The sequence below is a fragment of the Drosophila kikkawai genome, chromosome 3L, assembly GCF_030179895.1.
Source record: "Drosophila kikkawai strain 14028-0561.14 chromosome 3L, DkikHiC1v2, whole genome shotgun sequence".
Classification (NCBI taxonomy): Eukaryota; Metazoa; Arthropoda; class Insecta; order Diptera; family Drosophilidae; genus Drosophila; species Drosophila kikkawai.
The window spans coordinates 6,408,054-6,426,674 of record NC_091730.1 but is presented as its reverse complement, the minus strand read 5'-3'; the positions used below and the strand labels follow the sequence as shown (position 1 = coordinate 6,426,674).

The 18,621-nt window shown below is 42.4% G+C and overlaps 3 protein-coding genes across 5 annotated transcripts; 1 reads left to right on the top strand and 2 right to left on the bottom strand.

The window, feature by feature from the left end:
- Nucleotides 1-592: 592 nt before the first annotated feature.
- Usp32 (Ubiquitin specific protease 32) lies at nt 593-12,848 on the bottom strand. 3 transcript variants are annotated; one of them, XR_011445056.1, is made up of 13 exons: nt 12,556-12,848; nt 9,214-9,448; nt 8,646-9,151; nt 6,583-8,592; nt 6,219-6,521; nt 5,891-6,162; nt 3,027-3,685; nt 2,797-2,966; nt 2,473-2,663; nt 2,233-2,418; nt 1,713-2,168; nt 1,252-1,647; nt 593-900 (listed from the first exon to the last, which is right to left on the bottom strand). XR_011445056.1 is itself a non-coding variant. In XM_017165743.3 (12 exons), the coding sequence occupies exons 1-12, from the start codon at nt 12,614-12,616 to the stop codon at nt 1,363-1,365; spliced, it is 5,334 nt and encodes a 1,777-aa protein (XP_017021232.1). In that variant the 5' UTR covers nt 12,617-12,848; the 3' UTR covers nt 593-1,362. The 3 variants fall into 3 exon arrangements, 2 of the variants coding, with proteins under 2 accessions (XP_017021232.1, XP_017021233.1); XM_017165743.3 differs by having other exon boundaries at nt 593-1,647; XM_017165744.3 differs by having other exon boundaries at nt 593-1,647; nt 5,948-6,162.
- A 156-nt stretch (nt 12,849-13,004) lies between these two features.
- Rab8 (RAS oncogene family member Rab8) lies at nt 13,005-15,856 on the top strand. The gene is made up of 5 exons (XM_017165746.3): nt 13,005-13,650; nt 14,490-14,550; nt 14,620-14,824; nt 15,374-15,514; nt 15,592-15,856. Exons 1-5 carry the CDS (start codon nt 13,527-13,529, stop codon nt 15,682-15,684), a joined length of 624 nt encoding a protein of 207 aa, XP_017021235.1. The 5' UTR covers nt 13,005-13,526; the 3' UTR covers nt 15,685-15,856.
- Nucleotides 15,857-16,852: 996 nt separating this feature from the next.
- Nucleotides 16,853-18,451, bottom strand: LOC108073767 (angiopoietin-related protein 7-like). The gene is made up of 4 exons (XM_070285698.1): nt 18,274-18,451; nt 18,047-18,215; nt 17,042-17,988; nt 16,853-16,984 (listed from the first exon to the last, which is right to left on the bottom strand). The coding sequence occupies exons 2-4, from the start codon at nt 18,143-18,145 to the stop codon at nt 16,861-16,863; spliced, it is 1,170 nt and encodes a 389-aa protein (XP_070141799.1). The 5' UTR covers nt 18,146-18,215; nt 18,274-18,451; the 3' UTR covers nt 16,853-16,860.
- Between the last annotated feature and the right edge of the window lie 170 nt (nt 18,452-18,621).

Genomic DNA, 18,621 nt, shown 5'->3' with positions numbered 1-18,621 from the left:
AAGAAATCAAAATTTTTGGGTATTTTTGAAAATATTAATGATGTAACCCCTTATCAAATTTTGCAAAAATGGCAAAAAAATCGATTTCTTCCGGACAGATCTAGAAAGATTCCCCTGTTGATGCTGATCAAGAATATATATGGTTTATGTGGTCGGAAATGATTCCTTCACTTAGAAAAATATTATTTTGTATTATAAAATCGGATTTTTTGTATTTAAAAACTTCTTAATTTTTTTAAAATTAAAAATATCATAACTCGGCCAAAAGAGCATTAATTTTAAATCGGAAAACTGTTCTGTGCAAGATTTTCTACATTTTCATTCAAAAATTCATTCATTTGAAAATTCAATTTTTTATCAAAATCAAAAATTTTAATGATGTAACCCCTTATGAAATTTCGCAAAAAATGGCAAAAAAATCGATTTCTTCCGGACATGTCTAGAAAGATTCCCCTGTTTATGCTGATCAAGAATATATATGGTTTATAGGGTCGGAAATGATTCCTTAATTAACTTGCGAGCTTCTGTTTGAAATTAGAATACTAATAATAACTATATAATACCCTCCCTCCTCAAAGAAAAACTTCAAAACTTGATTCGCATTTGGTTTAAGCGATAAAAGTTGCGTTTTATTCATAGCTTTTCGTTTCGTTTCGAATATATCATCATGTTCCATGTATGTATATTAATATAAATTAGTCAAGTTCTGTATATATATATATCTGTGGGGTGTGTATATATATTTGTAAATATCAAATACATAATCAGTAGACATAACTGCAATACTTGTTTCGCTTCACAATCGATAATCGTGTAATGAGTCTGCGATGAAATTCGTGCAACGTCTTGATATATATATTGCTGATCCGTGTGATTAATATCAGAAACTGTTTACAACATCTATTTACACACAACGAAAAAAAAAACAAACAAATTAAACAATTACCAATTTAAAATTACAAATTACATGGAATAGCTGTGGCACTGCGAGAGCGCCTAATACAATACGCACATTCTAAATTATACAATTATATACAACAAAAACAAGGGGCAAAACAAGAGGGGAAATAACTGAAAATAAACATATAAAGTATTTACACAAGCTGGACTTCAATATTATGGTACATGCTCTGGCAAAGAAGGTAGAATTAAGGCTTAAGACTACAATAATTAGGCGACTAAATAATAGCATACATAATAGCAGCAAATATTTCCAAAACTGAGCTTAAAATAGTAAATAACAAAACGCACAAAAGCACAAAACTTTAGAACAATATCTTTAGGAGAATAGAGGGAATATATATATATATAATATAGTCCTTCATAGCCAGGATGATGATGATCCACGATTATCATCATCAGTTAGGAAATTGAGCACAGCTTCTTTAGCTCGCCCTCGGTCTCGTCCACCTCAAGCTGCAGACTGCTGGCGGCATTGGGCAGCGCTCGACCCTCAATGTTGGGTAAATACGGTTCGTAGTCCAGACCCTTGCGCTCGTAAAACAGGAGATAGGCGGCACTGGGATCGATGACTGGTGGCTTCTGTGATATTTCGCGGCAAGAGCTGTCGTTGTAGCAATACCAGGAACCAGTTCCATTGGCTGCATAGGAAATGTAGTGGCCACCATTCAGCATGCCCGAGTGAGACTGTGCAAGCAAAAATGGGAGGAAATAGTATCTGCCTGGAATTAAGTTAACACTTGGAGACTTACCACCACGGCATAGAGCCTGTACTTGGGATCAAACTCATCCACCTCCGGCTTGAGTCGATGCTGGTGATAATCCTCAAACTCCCCGTCCACTATGGGCGTTTTCGTGAGACTCGTGGAGATGAGGCGTTGTCGTCGCCTTGCTGCATTGCTGGTTTTACTCTGCCGCAGAATATTATTCCCAGCAGAGATGGGCTTCGCCTGCGTTTCCAGCTCCTCCTTGGTGGCTGCCTCGATTTCGTCCAGCTCGCTGACAACTTCATTACTCGGCAGCGTCTGTGTCATCACATCTCCTTCGTCCGTTTTAAGTTCTAGTAGCTCCTTGTGCCGCAATATCGTCTCCTGGGGCACAGAGGCCAGATATGGCGTGGGATCAAAGTCATCGAAGGGAAAGTGTACCACTTTCTGAGACTTGACCCACTTGCCGTTGACGCAGTTAAAGCGCTTCAAGTGAACAATCTAGCCCAAAAAAAGGTGTTTGATTAATGGGATTTTATTTAAAGACTTTCCAAAAAAAGCTCACCAAAATTGGTGGCAATTTCCATATTTGCAGCTTCTTTGTGGCCGGCTTTTTGCCCTTGCAATGACTGCAGTGATACCACTGCTCCAGCTGCTCCTCCGAGGTGAAGGCGCGCAGGCAGTGATTCAAGTCCACGGGCTCCACCTGTTCCCGCCGACTTATGGCAATGGTCTCGTGATCCACCCACAGCTGGTAATCAGAAGGTTAGTACCTTATAATATCCTTGAATCAGGCTACACTTACCCGCTCCAAGGTGCTCTGATAGCGTAAATGCACGGCTGTGGGATCCCAGTCAATGGCAATGGTAAAGTCTTCGAAATATTTGGTTGTGGGAGTATACGACAACGAGGCGGTGTACTCCGGCGTGGTGCGCTTTGTCTCCAGATTTGGTAGCGATGGGAATTTAGCATTCATTTTAGGCGTCGTTGAAGTACCTGAACAAATAAATTAAAGGTAAAGGTTTAGATAATTACAATAAAGGGGGGAGGGGCATGGTAATTTGGTGCAAAAATTGTGGCAAAAAAAAGGACTGACAAAACTCTGTTTTGTTTTTTTTGTTTTACTCACTGGACACGGCATTGCTGATGGGCGGCAGGGCTCCCTGAAGCACATAGTCATTGTTGCAGCGAATCTCACAGCCGCGACAAAAACTGGACCACGGGCAGATGGCACAGGTCAGACCGTCCGCCTTGACCGCACGCAGCGTGAAGGGAAAGTCGTAGCCCAAGCTGTCATCGCTGCAAAACAAACCAAATCCTAAAACAAATTCGATATTTACAACGTTTTGCTGTACTTACCAATCGGCGGCATGATTAGCCTGCTCTGTGGTGGCGGGCAGGGGACTGAGCAACCTGCTCACCTGCAGCCACACGGCGCAGTATAGGTCCTTGTGGGTCCCTCCCTCGTTGTTGGGTATAAGCAGCGGCACACCAAACAGGCTAGGTCGCGTCTTGTGGTAGGAGAGGAAGTAGCTGTCGTGCCGAGTGATCTTGCGGTGCACCGCCACCAGATACTTGCCCGGCTTGTGGGGCTGCGAGGAGCGGCGCGAGTAGACACCGCTGCTGGTCTCCGGCTGTGAGGTTGTTATCTGATCCGGTTGATCCGGCTCCTCTTCGTTGCCCTCCTCCGCCTGCTCGTCCACATCCGCTTCGAGGCTGGCGCCCAGTGTGTTCGCCGTTGAGCTTAAACCACTGGAATCGTTGGGTGATGTCCGATAGGATCCGTCATCGCTGCCACTGCCATGCCGGCTGCTCGCAGGCGCCAGGTCAACTGCCATTGGAATGGGCTCCGTCAGCGAGCTCTCCATGGAGTTCTCTCCGGAGTGATTGGTGTAGGAAATGGAGCTGGTGTTGCTCTCCGTGTGCAGCAGCTTGGCGGCGGACACTCGCTTCTGCTGGGCAGCTGCATTGCCTTGCATAAAATTGTTCTCCGGACTGGAGCTTAGGATGAGCGACTCCTGCACCGAGAGTTTTCATTAGTTTAGATTAGGCTAAGTTCGGGGTTAGTTTGGCAGGATTGGTAGTGGGTGTGTATAGGGGTGTATCGTGTGGTATGTATGGATGAGTGTATTAAAGCTTTGGGGTAACAACGAAATTAACCAAGGGTCTTCAATCAACTTGTAAAATGTACAATCTACCATTCAGGGATGCCAGGGAAATAGCTGTGGGTTTATTTCGATATAAATTGCGCTTAAAATTACGCTAAAAATAGGAAAAACCTTGAGCTATTTCTGTGGCACCCCTGCAGATCTATAGTTCTATGGGATAAAAGCTCAACTTCCAAAGTTCTACATTTAATTTGTACAAATTGTTTATTGCAGGTGTTTAAAATATAACTATGGTTTATTTTTGGGTTAATTCATGAAGTGTCGGTGGGCATTGCGACACAAAAAGTAAAGATAGCTCTAAAAATGTATTAAATTGGGCATAATTTTATAAGGGGTTAAAATCGTTAGAATTTTCAAAATTTTGATTTTTTTTAATTTAAATTCAGTGTGCAGTTTTGTTTAAACTAATAAAAACTAACACACAACCGCTTAAAAAAAAAAGAGTTTATATTTGGCTTAATTATGAGAGATTTCAAGTTCGGCCTTTGATTTAATTTAATTAAATAAAATGATTATTTATAATTTTACAACTTTTTTACACAAATTCGTGAAAAATTGGAGCAAAAGATATGGAGATGAAAGAGGAAGTTGTATATTGAAATAAAATGAAAACTAACTTTGGAAAGGCGCAGTTTGCATTAGTTTTAATTCTAAAAAACTGTTTTGTGAACATTTTACTGTGAAAAAGAATTTAATTAACTAAAAGTATTTCAATTTTGTAATATTTTTTTTGTAGAATACTGACAAAAATGTAATTACCCCAAAATATAACGCTTTAATTAAATTATGTACATGAGACTTCCATAAATAATCCATAGCTACAGAATATACAAATAACAAACATTTTCCAACAGCAGAATCTAACACAATCCAAAATTTCTATTTACTAGGGAAAAATACAAGAAAAATCGCCGCAAGGAGCTATGAGAACTATGACTAGAAGCTACACAAGGTGTAAATTATAATTCACAAGCTTCCAGATCGGTAACCAAAAGATAACAACAAAGAATAGCAAAAAGGTGATTGAAATTGTTGATTGTTTTGAATCGGTTTTTTGGGTTTTGGTTTAAGCAAAAAATTTACAATAGATATACATAGATAGAAGAATGCCAGCAACAAATTAGATATGATTAGTAGAAGGAGAGATATTATAGATTACAAATAATTAAGTTCAACTTGGTAGTGTGCAAATACGAAAGGTACGAAGAATATACAGAGGTAGAGCTGGAAACAAATCAACTTTCAGTGAATCGATTTTTTTTCTAAAAAAATTTATAAGTTCAATAAGTTTATTATAATTGAAAACGTAAATAATTTAAATTCTATATGGATTTTCATCATAGAAATAATAAATTTATGGTTCTTTAGATTTTATCAATAAATCTGAGCTTGATTTTTTCTCAAAAAGTTCTATAAGTTGATTATAATAATCGATTTAAATCGAAAAAAATCGAAAATTTGAATTTACATCATAGAATTGTAAATTTATGACACTTATAAAATGCAATAACATTGGAATTCAGAAGACCAAATTCCAGAATTTTTGGATTCCTAAACAAGCACAAATTAACTTTTTACTTAACTAGAATTTTTTCGATTAACTCGATTCAGAAAATGTATATTGATGTATTCACGACTACAAACTCGATTTTATTTCCAGCTCTATAAGTTTTGTTTATATTTTTTGTTGTAGTTAAAGAGGGAAGCCCACAAACCACGCAGCAGACGAAACGGCAACTGTTCATTTAACATATTTGTATTTAATATATTTAGATTGAGAGCTCGACAAGCTGCGCCTGGCTCCCTGTCTTCACTTGAGCTACTTTCGTTAGGCTCTTTCATTAACAACTCGCAGAGAGCACGCATTGAGAGACTCAGGAGGTGAGCGAGAAAAGGTAAGACAGCGCGACTTGGCTGGAATCAATGCTCTATCCTAGGCAAGGTAAGATCTGAAGTTCTGAATTTAAGAAACGATTGACTGCCCCAAAGAGTACTTGGGACATAAATCTAGATGATATTAAATACGTGTATGTTAATATAGTTTAGAAGCCATACCTTGAAGCAGAATAGGCTGTGGGGCATGCACTCTCTCTTTCCAAAGCACCGGCTTACCTTTCCGGCCTCATCTGGCAGCAGCTCGTGCACTTGGTTGTCACCACATCCATTACCGCTGAAATTATTGGCATTGCCAAGGCTGTGGTCCGCCTCAACTGCCTCTAGACCCATGGCATGGCCATTGCAGAGGACGCGGGATGAGGCACGTTGGCTGGTGGAGGTCTGTATAGTGCTCAGCGAGGACAGCGATGTGTCCTGGGCTGTCATGAGAGCTGTGTGCAAGTAAACATTATGATGTTTTCATGGCCAACTTCAGGCTTTTGCTTACCCGAGCTACGCTGTATATCCTTGAGTCCTTGCTCAATGTGCATGCTAAGCCCAGAGTTGGAGCGCGTTCGAATGCTCTGCTCGGGCAGCTGGTAGACATACAGCTCTTTGGCGCTCTGCATTCTCAACTTCTCCTCGTCCGCCAGCACCTGGCGTATCTGGGAGTTCCACAGCTCGCAGACCAGCATCAAGTTCGGCTGCAGCGAGCAGAGCTTGGCCAGCTTGTGCTTCATGTGCGAATACTTGCACTCCGAGTTAAGACGGAAGCCGTACTTTATAGGCACGCTGCCATCCAGGAGGATAACTGGCGAAAAGAAGCTCCTGGATATATACATTAAATGAAATGAAATCCACCATTGGCTTACCCAACACCTCCAGGTACACATAGTTCTCCACTGGCAGCGGCAGACTGAGCAGGCTGAAGGGATCGAAGCGCACAGACTCATGGCCACAACTCAGGCAGCTGACCTTGGACTTGAGCTGGCCGTAAAACAGATCGATAATTATGGACTGATTGCGAGCATGGTGCTGTGACCAGGCCTCGGCGGCCACTAGCTTGTCGGGCCTTCCATTGGAGTCCTTCAGCTCGCTGTATGGCTTCTCCATCACACGATTAAGATCCTCGTGCAAAGCATCCAACAGCCACTCGAGCAGCTCCTGGGAATCATGCTGACCGCCGCCGGCAAACTGCGGCGCGTGCTTATTAACGCAGAAACGCAGCTTAAGCGGCGCCACCGAACGCGTCGTGGCCGTCCACACCTCCTTGAGGAGCTCAGCATAGCGCATGGCCAGCTGTCCCCGGGTGCCCAGCTTGTTGGCTGCGTTCAGCTCAAAGCGATGCATCTCCCGCTGGAAGTACTGCGCTAGAGGTTGGGTGTTGAAAAGCACCTGGAGAGCTGCATTCATGAAGCAAGTGTTGCCCAGGTTGTGCAGGCCCGTGGCTCCCGGTGCATGTACTGACATTATAGAGCTTCGGGTCATGCGACGTCGATCTCCTGGGGTTCCGCAGGCTCCCTGGCCACTCTGGGCTGAGGCCAGCGAGCCCAGTTCCTCGGGCCAGGTGAGATCCTTGTTGCGTATCTCCAGCAAAAGCTGATCATTGTCCCGTATAAGAAGTTCCTTTAGGCACATGGCATCTTCCTCCAGGAGTAATATGGCACCATTTTCCTGCTGGGGCACATGCCACAGCCGTATGTCCTCCGCTTTGAGACGCAGCTGCTCGCACAGAAACTCGCCCACCTGGCGCACTGTGGCCAATCGGCTGAAGGCCGCTGTGTAGGCCAGATATCTCTTTGGCGGTTGCAGCACGCTGCTGGCTGCTATTGCTGCATAGCCTCCGCCGGAGGCCAGGACCCCATAGCCACCGCTTACTGTGGAGCCCCAGCTGCCTAGCTGGGCGCCCGATCCTCCTCCTCCGGCGCCCATCTGAGAGGGTTGAGCCTGGTGCAACAGGATACGCAGATTCAGCGGGTACAGCTCCAGTTCCACCTCCGAGTTGGGCGGTTGAATGACCTGACGTGGCAATGGCAGGTTGTCGCCATACCATCGATTCAATGCCTTCCACAGGGATTTGGGCACCAGCTCAAAGTCGTGACTCTGCACCAACGGCGTGTCCCTTTTAAGGTGACCTCCCTCGCCGGTGAGAGTCCTCACATTCCTGTACGGATTGGCTGTGATCAGGTTGCTGTTATCAATCGGTCCTGGACGCGCGGGACCGCAGTGGCGACCCGCGGAGATACCACTGCTGGCCGAGCCAGAGCCGGTGGCTGAGCCTGTTCCAGAACCCAGCGAGTAGCTGTCGTGCTGCTCTAGGCTGTGGGTATTAAAGCTCTCATCGCAGACGAGAGCCTCGTCGACGGCGGTTCGCTGACTGGCGGGTGAGCGCTTGCAGTAGTCGCAGGTGTGTGCCGTGTGCTGGGTGTACTGCGTCCAGCCAAGCCACCAGTCGCGGGTGATCAAGTACCAGAACTGACCTACACGATAGGGCCTGCGTTCCTCGCGTCGCAGCCAACCCCGGACAATATCATTCTCCATGTGCTTGCATTGCGGCCAAAGGCCAAAGACTATGTGGCACAGCTCGAAGATGAGGTCCAGCAGGGGTTGCATGAGGCGAAGATCACATTGAACATTCCACAGCATAAAGTCCTCGGCGGTTAGGGAGACATTGTCGCGGGTCAACTTGCTGGGTTCACCATCGGGACTGCGACGCTGGCCAAATTCTAGTAAATCGCTGATTACATGCTGCTTGGTCAGCTCCTTGTACTGCTGCGCATCGCGGTTCTCCTTGGCCACCAGCAGCAAAACATTAATCATCTGCAGGGTCTCCTCGTGGCTGAGCACGCCATCGCGGTCCACATCAAAGATCTTGAAGCAAACTGGAGACGAAGGTTATTAATTGGAAAGAAGAAGATATATTCTTCGTACTCACATCTCGTCCTCTCCACCCCAGGTCCACGGCAGGCGGCACTGACGCCACAGCACAGCTCCTTAAAGTCTATGTGACCATCGCGATTCTCATCGAAGGCATTGAACAGACCCGCCAGGGCGTTTTTTGGTATTGGTGGACTTATCAGGGGGCCCAGGAATTGCAGATCGATTTGTCCATTCTGCGAAGTGTTTTTAAGACGCCAGAACTCCTTCTCCAAATCGCCTATGTCCTTCTCCTCCAGGTGCGTTACTCCAGCCAGGCTCTGGTAGAACGTTGGCGTCTCTAGCTCTGAGGTAAGACTCACACAATTGTCGGCCAAAAGCCAGTTGGAAAGGACTGTGGCATTGCGGTGCTTGATAATCCAGTCCTGAAACTGCTCGAAATTGACTCGTTCGCCCTGGGCGAACAGGGAGACGCTCTCAAAGGGAGCCAGGTTCACATTGCGTACATATTCCGATCTTATAATATAGGTGCCTGCATCGTTGCAGTAGAGGTTCCAAAGGAATCTAAAAGTTGGAAATTATTTAATTAAAATTTATAAAAAATGTGTTTGTCCTGAGACACTCACTTGGTCTTCTCCTCCTGGGTTCCTCGTGTGATTAGCACCAGGCCGCAGAGCAGATCCTTAAAGGAAATACCCCGCTGAGTGCCACCACAGGCGGCATACAGCATGTCCGTGATCTTCGGCGGCACTCCCTCGCAGAGCACATCCTGCTGGAAAGCATTCCGGCTGAGGAAGAGCCGCCCCACGCCCGCTGACTTCTTGAAGGCATCTCTCAGACGTCGCAACTCCGCATCGCTTACTAGAGGTGGGGGAAGGTAAAGGGAATCGATTGATGAGTAAGCCATTGGGCGGGGCAAATCCCAGTCACGATGAGCATGGGATGCCCCGTAATTAATGCGATTTACGCGCTCGTTTTCACGCCAAACCCCACCAACGTGACGTCTTTGTTCACAAATATTTAGAATAAATATATAAAAAAATATATATATAATATATAATGCTCCTACAACAGTCGTAAACCTAATGTTTCGGTCATCATTTACCCATTGATTCCATTTTAGGGATTCAGTGTCGCCTTGTTACCTAATTACCTCTTCTTATCTGACATTGATTGCTTTTTTTCGGTTTCAGAGTGATTGTGAATCACTTCTCTGAGGAATCACAAGTGCACCAGCATATGTTTATTCACACACGACCAGCGATAATTGAAAATCGTAACGAATTTCGGTTATAAAACCAAGTCTGAGCAGGTAGAGGGAGTGAGTGGGAATCCACGTTTTTATGATCTAAACAGAGTGTTGATTTTTTTGCAGTTACTACTTCGTTTAGGGATTTTACGAGGCCTCCACACGTTTAAAAAATGTTAAATCCCTAATGGGAAATATAAACAATATAATATAGAAATATAAGCTTTCTATAATTTGTTTTTATCTACTATAAACTCAAACTTACGAATTTACATACAAGATTTATCCTTATAACCTAGGCTTTATTGTTAAAGATGCAGTAAATTTTAAATTCGTTTTGTATCATATTTGTATTTATATTTTTCAAATATAAACATATATATTAAATGTAAAAATCAATACAATATATGTTTATTTATATTATATTCAATACACAATTAATTTGCTCAAGAAAATTATTAATATTTAATGTTATAAGCCGAACTATTATTATTTTACAAAATTAAACCCCTAATAATTTAAAAATATTTTTAAAACTCTGCAAATATCTCTGAATATATATATATTTTTAAGGAAATCACTAATAAAAACCTACAAGAACGGCCATTAAATGGTCAATCAATTCACCTTTTGTATTTCAGAGATAAGGCTACGAACATTTTCGAACTGATATCCGCAAACTTCACGTGAAACGTGGAAATAAATTGAGAAAAATATGCGACGTCACGGGAATAAATGTGTTGTTGTGGAAAATCAACTGCCAATGCAACTGCAAGACTACAGCCGCGGTCTTTTATTCGATTTGTGACTCTTCTTGCATGCAAAGCATTTATTTTTCCCCTCCCGTTCCACCCATTTCTCTTTATTGGAACCGGTCGTTCCGTGTGTGGCTAATAAGAAACACACGCACCTGGTCGCGCGTCCCACTTCTGGGGGAGCGAAGAAGAAGGCAGTGCGAACGGACGGACAGGTGCTGGTTGCTGGGCCGTTGATGGGAAGAGTGAGGGGGGAGGTGGGCACATACCTTATCAGCACAAAGTTCGTTTTCTTAACTCTCACTGCCCGCCCGGCCGCTAACAATAACAACGACAGTAGCCAGATGAATGCCAGAGCAACAACGTGAAGGTAAGTAAAATAAAGTAAGGCAGAAATACGGCTAACAGGAGCCAGAGACGTCATAGAGATTGGGATGGGATTGGGGTGAAGTGGAGGGGTACAGGGAGGGCTTGCCAAGGTGTTGGCTAGTTCACGTTGGCGAAAATATAATCTTAACTCCTTGGTTGATTTTCAATTGATATGGTGTAGGTGTATTTCTGCTTAGCAGGTCTTTAGATACAGTAGAGCGGCTAATTATTTTTATTTCATGTTATATTAATTAGGAATTTTAGTTATAATGCCTGTCAAAACGTTTGCTTAACCCTTAACTCACGTTCAAAAACAAGAAAGGAAGCAAACTAGCCTGTTGCTGCTGATCGAGAATTTAAATGATAATATATGTATATGGGGTCAGAAATGACTCCTTGACGGACTAAAATTATAATTCCCTTAATAAAACTGGAAATATATGTTAATTTTTTTACAAATAAAAGTTTAAAAATGTAATAACTAAGCTAAAAAAGCATCAAATTCAATTTTGAAAGAATTTCTGTGCTAGTTCTTAATAGGTTAACAAATCTGCATACTAATTTAAGATTTTTAAGATATCAAAATTTTTGTTAATTTATGACAATTTTGACGATGTAACCCCTTATCAAATTTTGAAAAAAAATTTTTAAAAATTTATTTCTTCCGGACATGTCTAGAAAGACTCGCCTGCTGATGCTGATCAAGCATCTATATGATTTATGGGGTCGGAAATGACTCTTTCACTGCGCTGGAAGCGTCTGAATGAAAATAATTGAGGAATAATAAGTTCCTAAGGTTCCTTAAGAGGTTTAATGTTGATAAGCTGAGGGGACTTTTTTGGACTCGATTTATTTATATATTAATCTTATAATTATTATTATAAAAGTTAAAGTTCTATTTACAGAAGTATGACTGTAATTTGCTAATCGCCAAAAATGTACGCCAAGCTTTGCTTATCTGGAAAATGCACTTGAAAGTGATTTATTTTTGAAATACTGCACAATTTCCAACACCAATACATGCGTGCACCTATAGATACGTGCACAAGTTGAAAGTAAAATGCAATGGGGGAATGACATGCAGAACTCTGGAAATTAACCGCATCCGCATATTGCAGCAGCTAACAGCCACCCTAAGCCTGCCCTGGCTACTTAACGGTTTCTGTGCGTCGCTGCTCTGCTTTGTTGTCTCCCAGCCACCCCACACACCCACCCCCGCCGTTGAGCTTTTCTATTGTGACGTCACTGGCGGCTGGCGACGCAAATACCAATGCATACACGCGCGCAGGCTGTGCATGTATTTGTAACTGTTAACGAATGGGGAATATGGCAAATTGAATGCAAAAAAACTGCAGAGGAAACCAAAGGAAGACACCTCTGGGCAGTGGGCAGTGGGCAGTGGAACCACCTTGTGTCCAGGGTGTAGTGGTCAGCAAACGTGAGAGCACAACAACAATGGGAATCGATAAAGCGCAATCACACCTGTATGTATGTTGGTGTTGTTCTGTTTTCTAGAAGCGACGTCGTTGATTAGCTGTGTGACCCATTTTCACTTTCCCAGGGAATTTGGTCCAGCCAGGGGGCAGCACACTCACCGCGCTTCACCGAATCCTCGTAGCTGATGCTGTTTGAGTGCTTGGACTCCTTGGTGCCCATCTTTTGTGCCCAGAATATTTGTTTGCGGGGGTGCAACGGCGACGGATTCTCGGATTCTGCTCCTCCTGCGTCTGGCGACGTCTCTTTTCACATTTGTTTACGTTCACTTAACCGACGCGGGCAGAACGACGAGCAGATTAGTCTGATTAGGATCAGTAACGGAAGCAGGAACAGGAGCACAATTCATCCAAATTATCCCCACTTGGGAGTCAAAACAAAACAACATTAAAGTGTGGCCAGATTGGGATTTCACTTTCCCCCCAGACAAATTCCGCTTTCGCGGCTTCTGGGCACTCTAAAACACAAATATCGAAGTTTCGTACTATCGATAGTGTAAAATCAATCGCTAGTGGTGGACAGCTAGTGCAATCGACGTTTTGACAGCTCTACAGCCCAGCTGCTACTTTTTTTATTCGGGCGTAATTAGAAAGCAGTAATTAAACTTAATTTGCACGTCCTAACCACAACAACAACGCAGCACACCCGCACACCGTGACGCGAGCGCCTTTGCAGATTCTCACCGGACAGGCCGCGCGAGCGAAAGAGCGAAAGTCGGGGCAGAGAAGCGTTTTGAAACTACGTCGCCATTTTTGACACGGCTCCGAAACGTCGAAAACACAAACACAAACACACCCAGAAGTGCTGAACTGAGAGAGAGAAAATCATCGGGAACTGTGGTTACGTCTAGGAATATTCGACAGCACGGCACGCATATGGGATATACATTTGTTATAAGCGTAATTATTAGTGCACAATAAAACGGAACGGACCGGATCGCAGCGGAAGCCACTGATTCGCAAGGCACACCACACGAAGGAGGCGACGACGTGTCCACCACACCATTAGCGTAACCCTTGTCATCGCGGGATTTGTGACGAACAACTGTGATCTCTCCCATCAACCCGTCGACATGGCCAAGACATACGACTATCTGTTCAAGCTGCTGCTGATCGGCGACTCTGGCGTGGGCAAGACCTGCATCCTGTTCCGCTTCTCGGAGGACGCCTTCAACACGACGTTTATATCCACAATAGGTAATTGGCAACATCTTTCCCCCAACCACCCAGCGGCCACTTGCTGATTTTTAATTAATTATGACGCCGCACCAACATTTTTTTCTCTCAACTTGGGCTCAGCTTGGCTCAGGCGGGTGTGTGACTCATGGTTTGCCAGCCATCCAACGTTCTTTTCTTTCCATCGCTTGAGTCCAAGCATTCGTCATAATGATTGTGTACCGCGCCAAGGATTCCAAGCCTCTCGCTAGGGAGGGAGGGGCTTCCCTTGGTTGGCTTTGTTGTGTGGAGAGAGCAATCTTTATAATGCCCAAGCCAAGGGAATCTACACACCCGCATATATGGGAACAATATCAATATAAGAGCTACCAGGCAACCGGTGCCATTGCACTGGGGGAGACGGAGTTCTTATCACTGAAAGAGGTCCGATTGATAGCCCATGAATGGAGGAGGAGTGGGTTTCACACTATATATTCTTTAAAGATTCATGAGAGATGGTTTATCCTTGACTTTTAGAGGATATTCCCAGCATTTTCCTCTAAAATTGAGTATGTAAATATTCTCTAAATGCTCTATTAAGTGTCTTGAGAACGTTCAGATGGCATGTACTTACTCTGTACCTTGCACTTTCTGTACTTTTCGTTTATTTTCGTATTTGGCACACGTTTCCCTTGCACCAATTCCGATTTTGGGCTATTTGCTTGAACGGCCAGACATTGTTTTAATCAATTGCGTGGCTCGCTCTTTGCGCTTCCCACGACGTCATTGGTTGGGCCAAGCGAACAAGAAACAGGTTCTCGCCAAATAATTTGAATTAATGATATATCTCCGTGTTCTCTTCTCTTTTTCTTCGGTAACAGGTATCGATTTTAAAATTAGAACAATTGAATTAGATAACAAGAAAATAAAGCTGCAAATATGGTGAGTGATAAGAAATATCTGTTATATATTTTGTTATTCCTAAAAAACATATATTTTCCCCATTTCCAGGGACACTGCCGGACAGGAGCGTTTTCGCACAATCACAACGGCGTATTACAGAGGCGCCATGGGCATCATGCTGGTCTATGACATAACCCAGGAGAAGTCCTTTGAGAACATCAAGAACTGGATCAGGAATATTGAAGAGAACGCCTCCGCCGATGTCGAGAAAATGCTGCTGGGCAACAAGTGCGAATTGCACGATAAGCGACAGGTGAGTGAATAAAGAAAATACAAGTGGGTATGTCTTGGCTTCAAAAGAGTCTTTATCACAGAGAAGGTTCAGTCATCATCAAATTTTGAAGAGTTGACTAACATTCAAAAGACAGTGAGTCTCAGGTCTTGCCTCATAATCAATATGTTTTTAATTAGGTAAAATAAACTAATAAAGGACATTGTTTTCCTTTGATAATTTTTATAGGAACCATTTCGAGATTCATTATTTACCGGGGACCGTTATCTTATAAGTGAAAAAATAAAAAAAAAGATCTGGTAAAAATTATTTCCAAAGAAACTTTTTAGAAAGGAGATATTGCACGTTGAGGCTTTTTAAGCGTTAAAATAATCATTATTTTTTTTTAGTTTTATTTTTAAAATTGAATGACTAATTTTTTTGTTTTGTTTATATTTAAGCAATCATCAAAATTGTAGCCAATTGATAATCAATATTTACGGTCCCTGTTATTTACTAATATTACAAAATATGTAATGAAAAATACTGTTTTTTTTAATCTTTAAATAAAAACTTCTCCCCCTTTTTCAGGTTTCAAAAGAGCGCGGCGAACAGTTGGCTATCGAGTACGGCATCAAGTTCATGGAAACCTCAGCGAAAGCCAGCATCAACGTGGAAGAAGCCTTCCTCACCCTCGCCAGCGATATCAAAGCGAAAACGGAAAAGCGCATGGTGAGTGTTCCAGACAAAGAGAATTCATTTCTTTAAGCATCCAAAGGCTAACCCCCGTACCTTTTCCGGTTTTGTAGGAGGCGAACAACCCGCCCAAGGGGGGTCATCAACTGAAACCGATGGACAGTCGGACGAAGGACAGTTGGTTGTCCAGGTGCAGTATGCTTTGACGTGGCAACAATGTGCGCTCGGCACTGATGCGGCATGGTGGTAACAATTACGATAGTGTATGTGGTAGTAGTTTTCTTAACTCCTGTTAGGTTTGAGTGTGCAACAGCCGAGAGAAACCTAAAACATCAGCAGCAGCCAGCTCTAACCCTTCCCCTCTTACCCTACCTATCCCTAAAGAAACACGCCCGAAAATGGAATAGAACACGAATTGCATTATGAAACAGTTATTAAATAAAGTATATGACGACCGTGTACGAAATATATAGTATAGTATATAGTATATATACGCGTATATAGCTCGAGTTGAAAGCGGATCCAGCAGCCAATTCAATCCAAACCAACCCGCCCGCGTCCTCCTTCTCGAAAGAGGGTTTTAGTATTTACGGAATTACGATGATTTTTCTCTAGCAGCCATGGTTGTTTTCTCGATTTGTAAATTATTAATTGTAAAACAAACAAAATATATATGTATGTACTGTGTATGCATATTATTAGTGCTCGCCCAGTCCCCAGTCCTTGTCCTTGTCCTTGTTTTGCTCAGCAGCGCCCTTTGCCATTATGTTAGGGATACGGATTCGGGATACGGAGGATATGTCCAGACGCACAATTGCCCAGATTGTAGTCCCTCCCACCCAATTCCACCCTCTCTCATCTGTTTTCTGTTTAATCTTCACACACATTTCATTTGGCTAGTTTGTACTGTATTTATTTTCGTTTATTTTTGCAACACACACACAACCGCAAGTTCTGATAAATAACATACAACAAAATAAAAGAATAATCTATGGAGCTAATCGATCGACCTTGACAGCAATAAAAACATTTATGAAAAAATAAAAACATACATACATAGCGCAGTAAAAAGTAAATAATGTGAAATTAAATGATAACTAAATGCATATTTGATATTAATTAATTACTTGTAATATTAATGATTAAACGTATACAATTTTATAAAAATAAATCTTGTGCAAAACCAAAGGAAACCCACAGTTTTTACTACGATGCCACTAGTATAACAGATTAAGTATAACAGTTTGCTATGGGTTTGGGGTTTATTTAAGCACTTTTTTTTATTTGTTTGTCATTTCTTTTAATTTCTAATTCTACCCGAAACGCTTATTTATTATATAAAAAGAAAAAAACATTGTTCAGGGTATTTAAATATAACAGTTTTAAGATCTATTAAGCTTTGGACGGATTAGCATATCCACAACTTTGATGTTATGGCTTTTGGCCCACATAATGCTGTCCTCTCTACGGCTTATCATCTCGTTGTAGTATTTGCCATTAAGATTCCTGTGAAGCGAAATCATTAATTTAATGATGAATTTGTTATAAAGAACATTTACTTACGTGTCACCACAAAAACTGTACCACCAGGCCCCGTGGCAATCTTCGGCGCAATTTCGGTTGATAATCTGATCCTTGTCACTGTCGCGAGTGGTATACTTTCGATTGAGATTCCACAGCAGCCCGTTTGCCGCACTTCCGCTAAATTCCCCAATACTTAGCAGAGCAAAGTCCTGCTGCTCTCCACCCACTATGAAGTTATCGTAGCTGGCAAACTGCGTGGATCCATTGAAAAACTGAAGGCGCACGAGCAGCTCGTGCTGCTGGAACATCGTTAACTGATGAAGCTTGTCCAGGCCAATGAAAAACTCCCCATTCAAATCTCCAAAACCCATGCGGTAATCGCTAAGGTTTCTGTAGAAATCTACCGAACCGTCGAGGCGCCTCTGAATCACTGTCCAACCGGGACCCTTAACATCGGCGTCACAAAGCACTGAGAATGGATCCTGGATTCCTGGAATCTGAATAGTCAGAATGGCTGTTTTCTGACCCACAAGCAAACATCCCGATGGCTGAGCTCCGCTCTGTTGGAACCATTTCAGGCACTCCGAACTTAGAAGTGTCTGAGTCTCTAACTTTTCATTGAGCTCTATAATCATTATGGCATCATTTCGGGCTTGTCTCTGAAGGATTTCATTCTCTTGTCTTAGCTTCTCAAGATCTGCCTCATTCTTGGCGATTCTCTCGTTGTAGCTTCTCCATATGTCGCCGAGGTCGAGTTGCGTCTTCAAACGATTATCAGCTTCCAAGTTTTTCAGTTCTATAGAGACTATTATATTATGCCATTCGACCATTTGATTTTTAATCTCGTTGAGAGAGGCTCTGTCCGCTCTGGTCTCTAAGATTATGTTGTTTAATGTATCTATTGAGGATTGGAGGGTTTTAATTTGTTCCGAAGACTGGGTTGTCTCGATTTCCGTGGCAACTTCATTGTACATTTGGGGAAATATCTGTGGTATTTACCAATATTTTATGAGTATGTTCAGTTCTTTATTAAAAGTTACTTACAAGATCATCGTTTTGCAAACTCTGAGAAAGAGTTTCTTTAAAAAGATATCCGAAGAATAAGATCAAAATGATTAGCGGCAGATTCGAAGGCAAATGCATTTTAAAAAACAACCTATTGGGTGCAAAACCTAATTCAAACTGAATAAATATATAAGAAATCGCAGATGAGCTGTGGTGTGCGATAAGCTATCAGTTTATTTATAAAACAAAAAGAAAAGTGAGCTTACTTGGGGAAGCCGAATTTTCGAACGCTCTTTCTTAATCCAAATCTAGAGGGAATTCTGTTAAAGAGAGGAACAGTATTTATATTTTTTTTTTATAATTTCAAGTTGTTATAAAGGCCGAATATGTTTAGAAGATTTTGTCAAAGTTTCACAACGATCATAGCAAAATTAACGAAGTTAAGGGTAGTTTAACTAAGGTAGTTTGGTGTTCAATGTTTGAGTATCTTGAAAAAGTCGGCGTACACAACAACTCAAAGTTTACTGGCACATAACTAATTCTTCAGCTATTCACCTCAGATTTTTTCATTTTTTTATTTACCGGAAGATTTCCTATAACTTCTAGACCTCTAA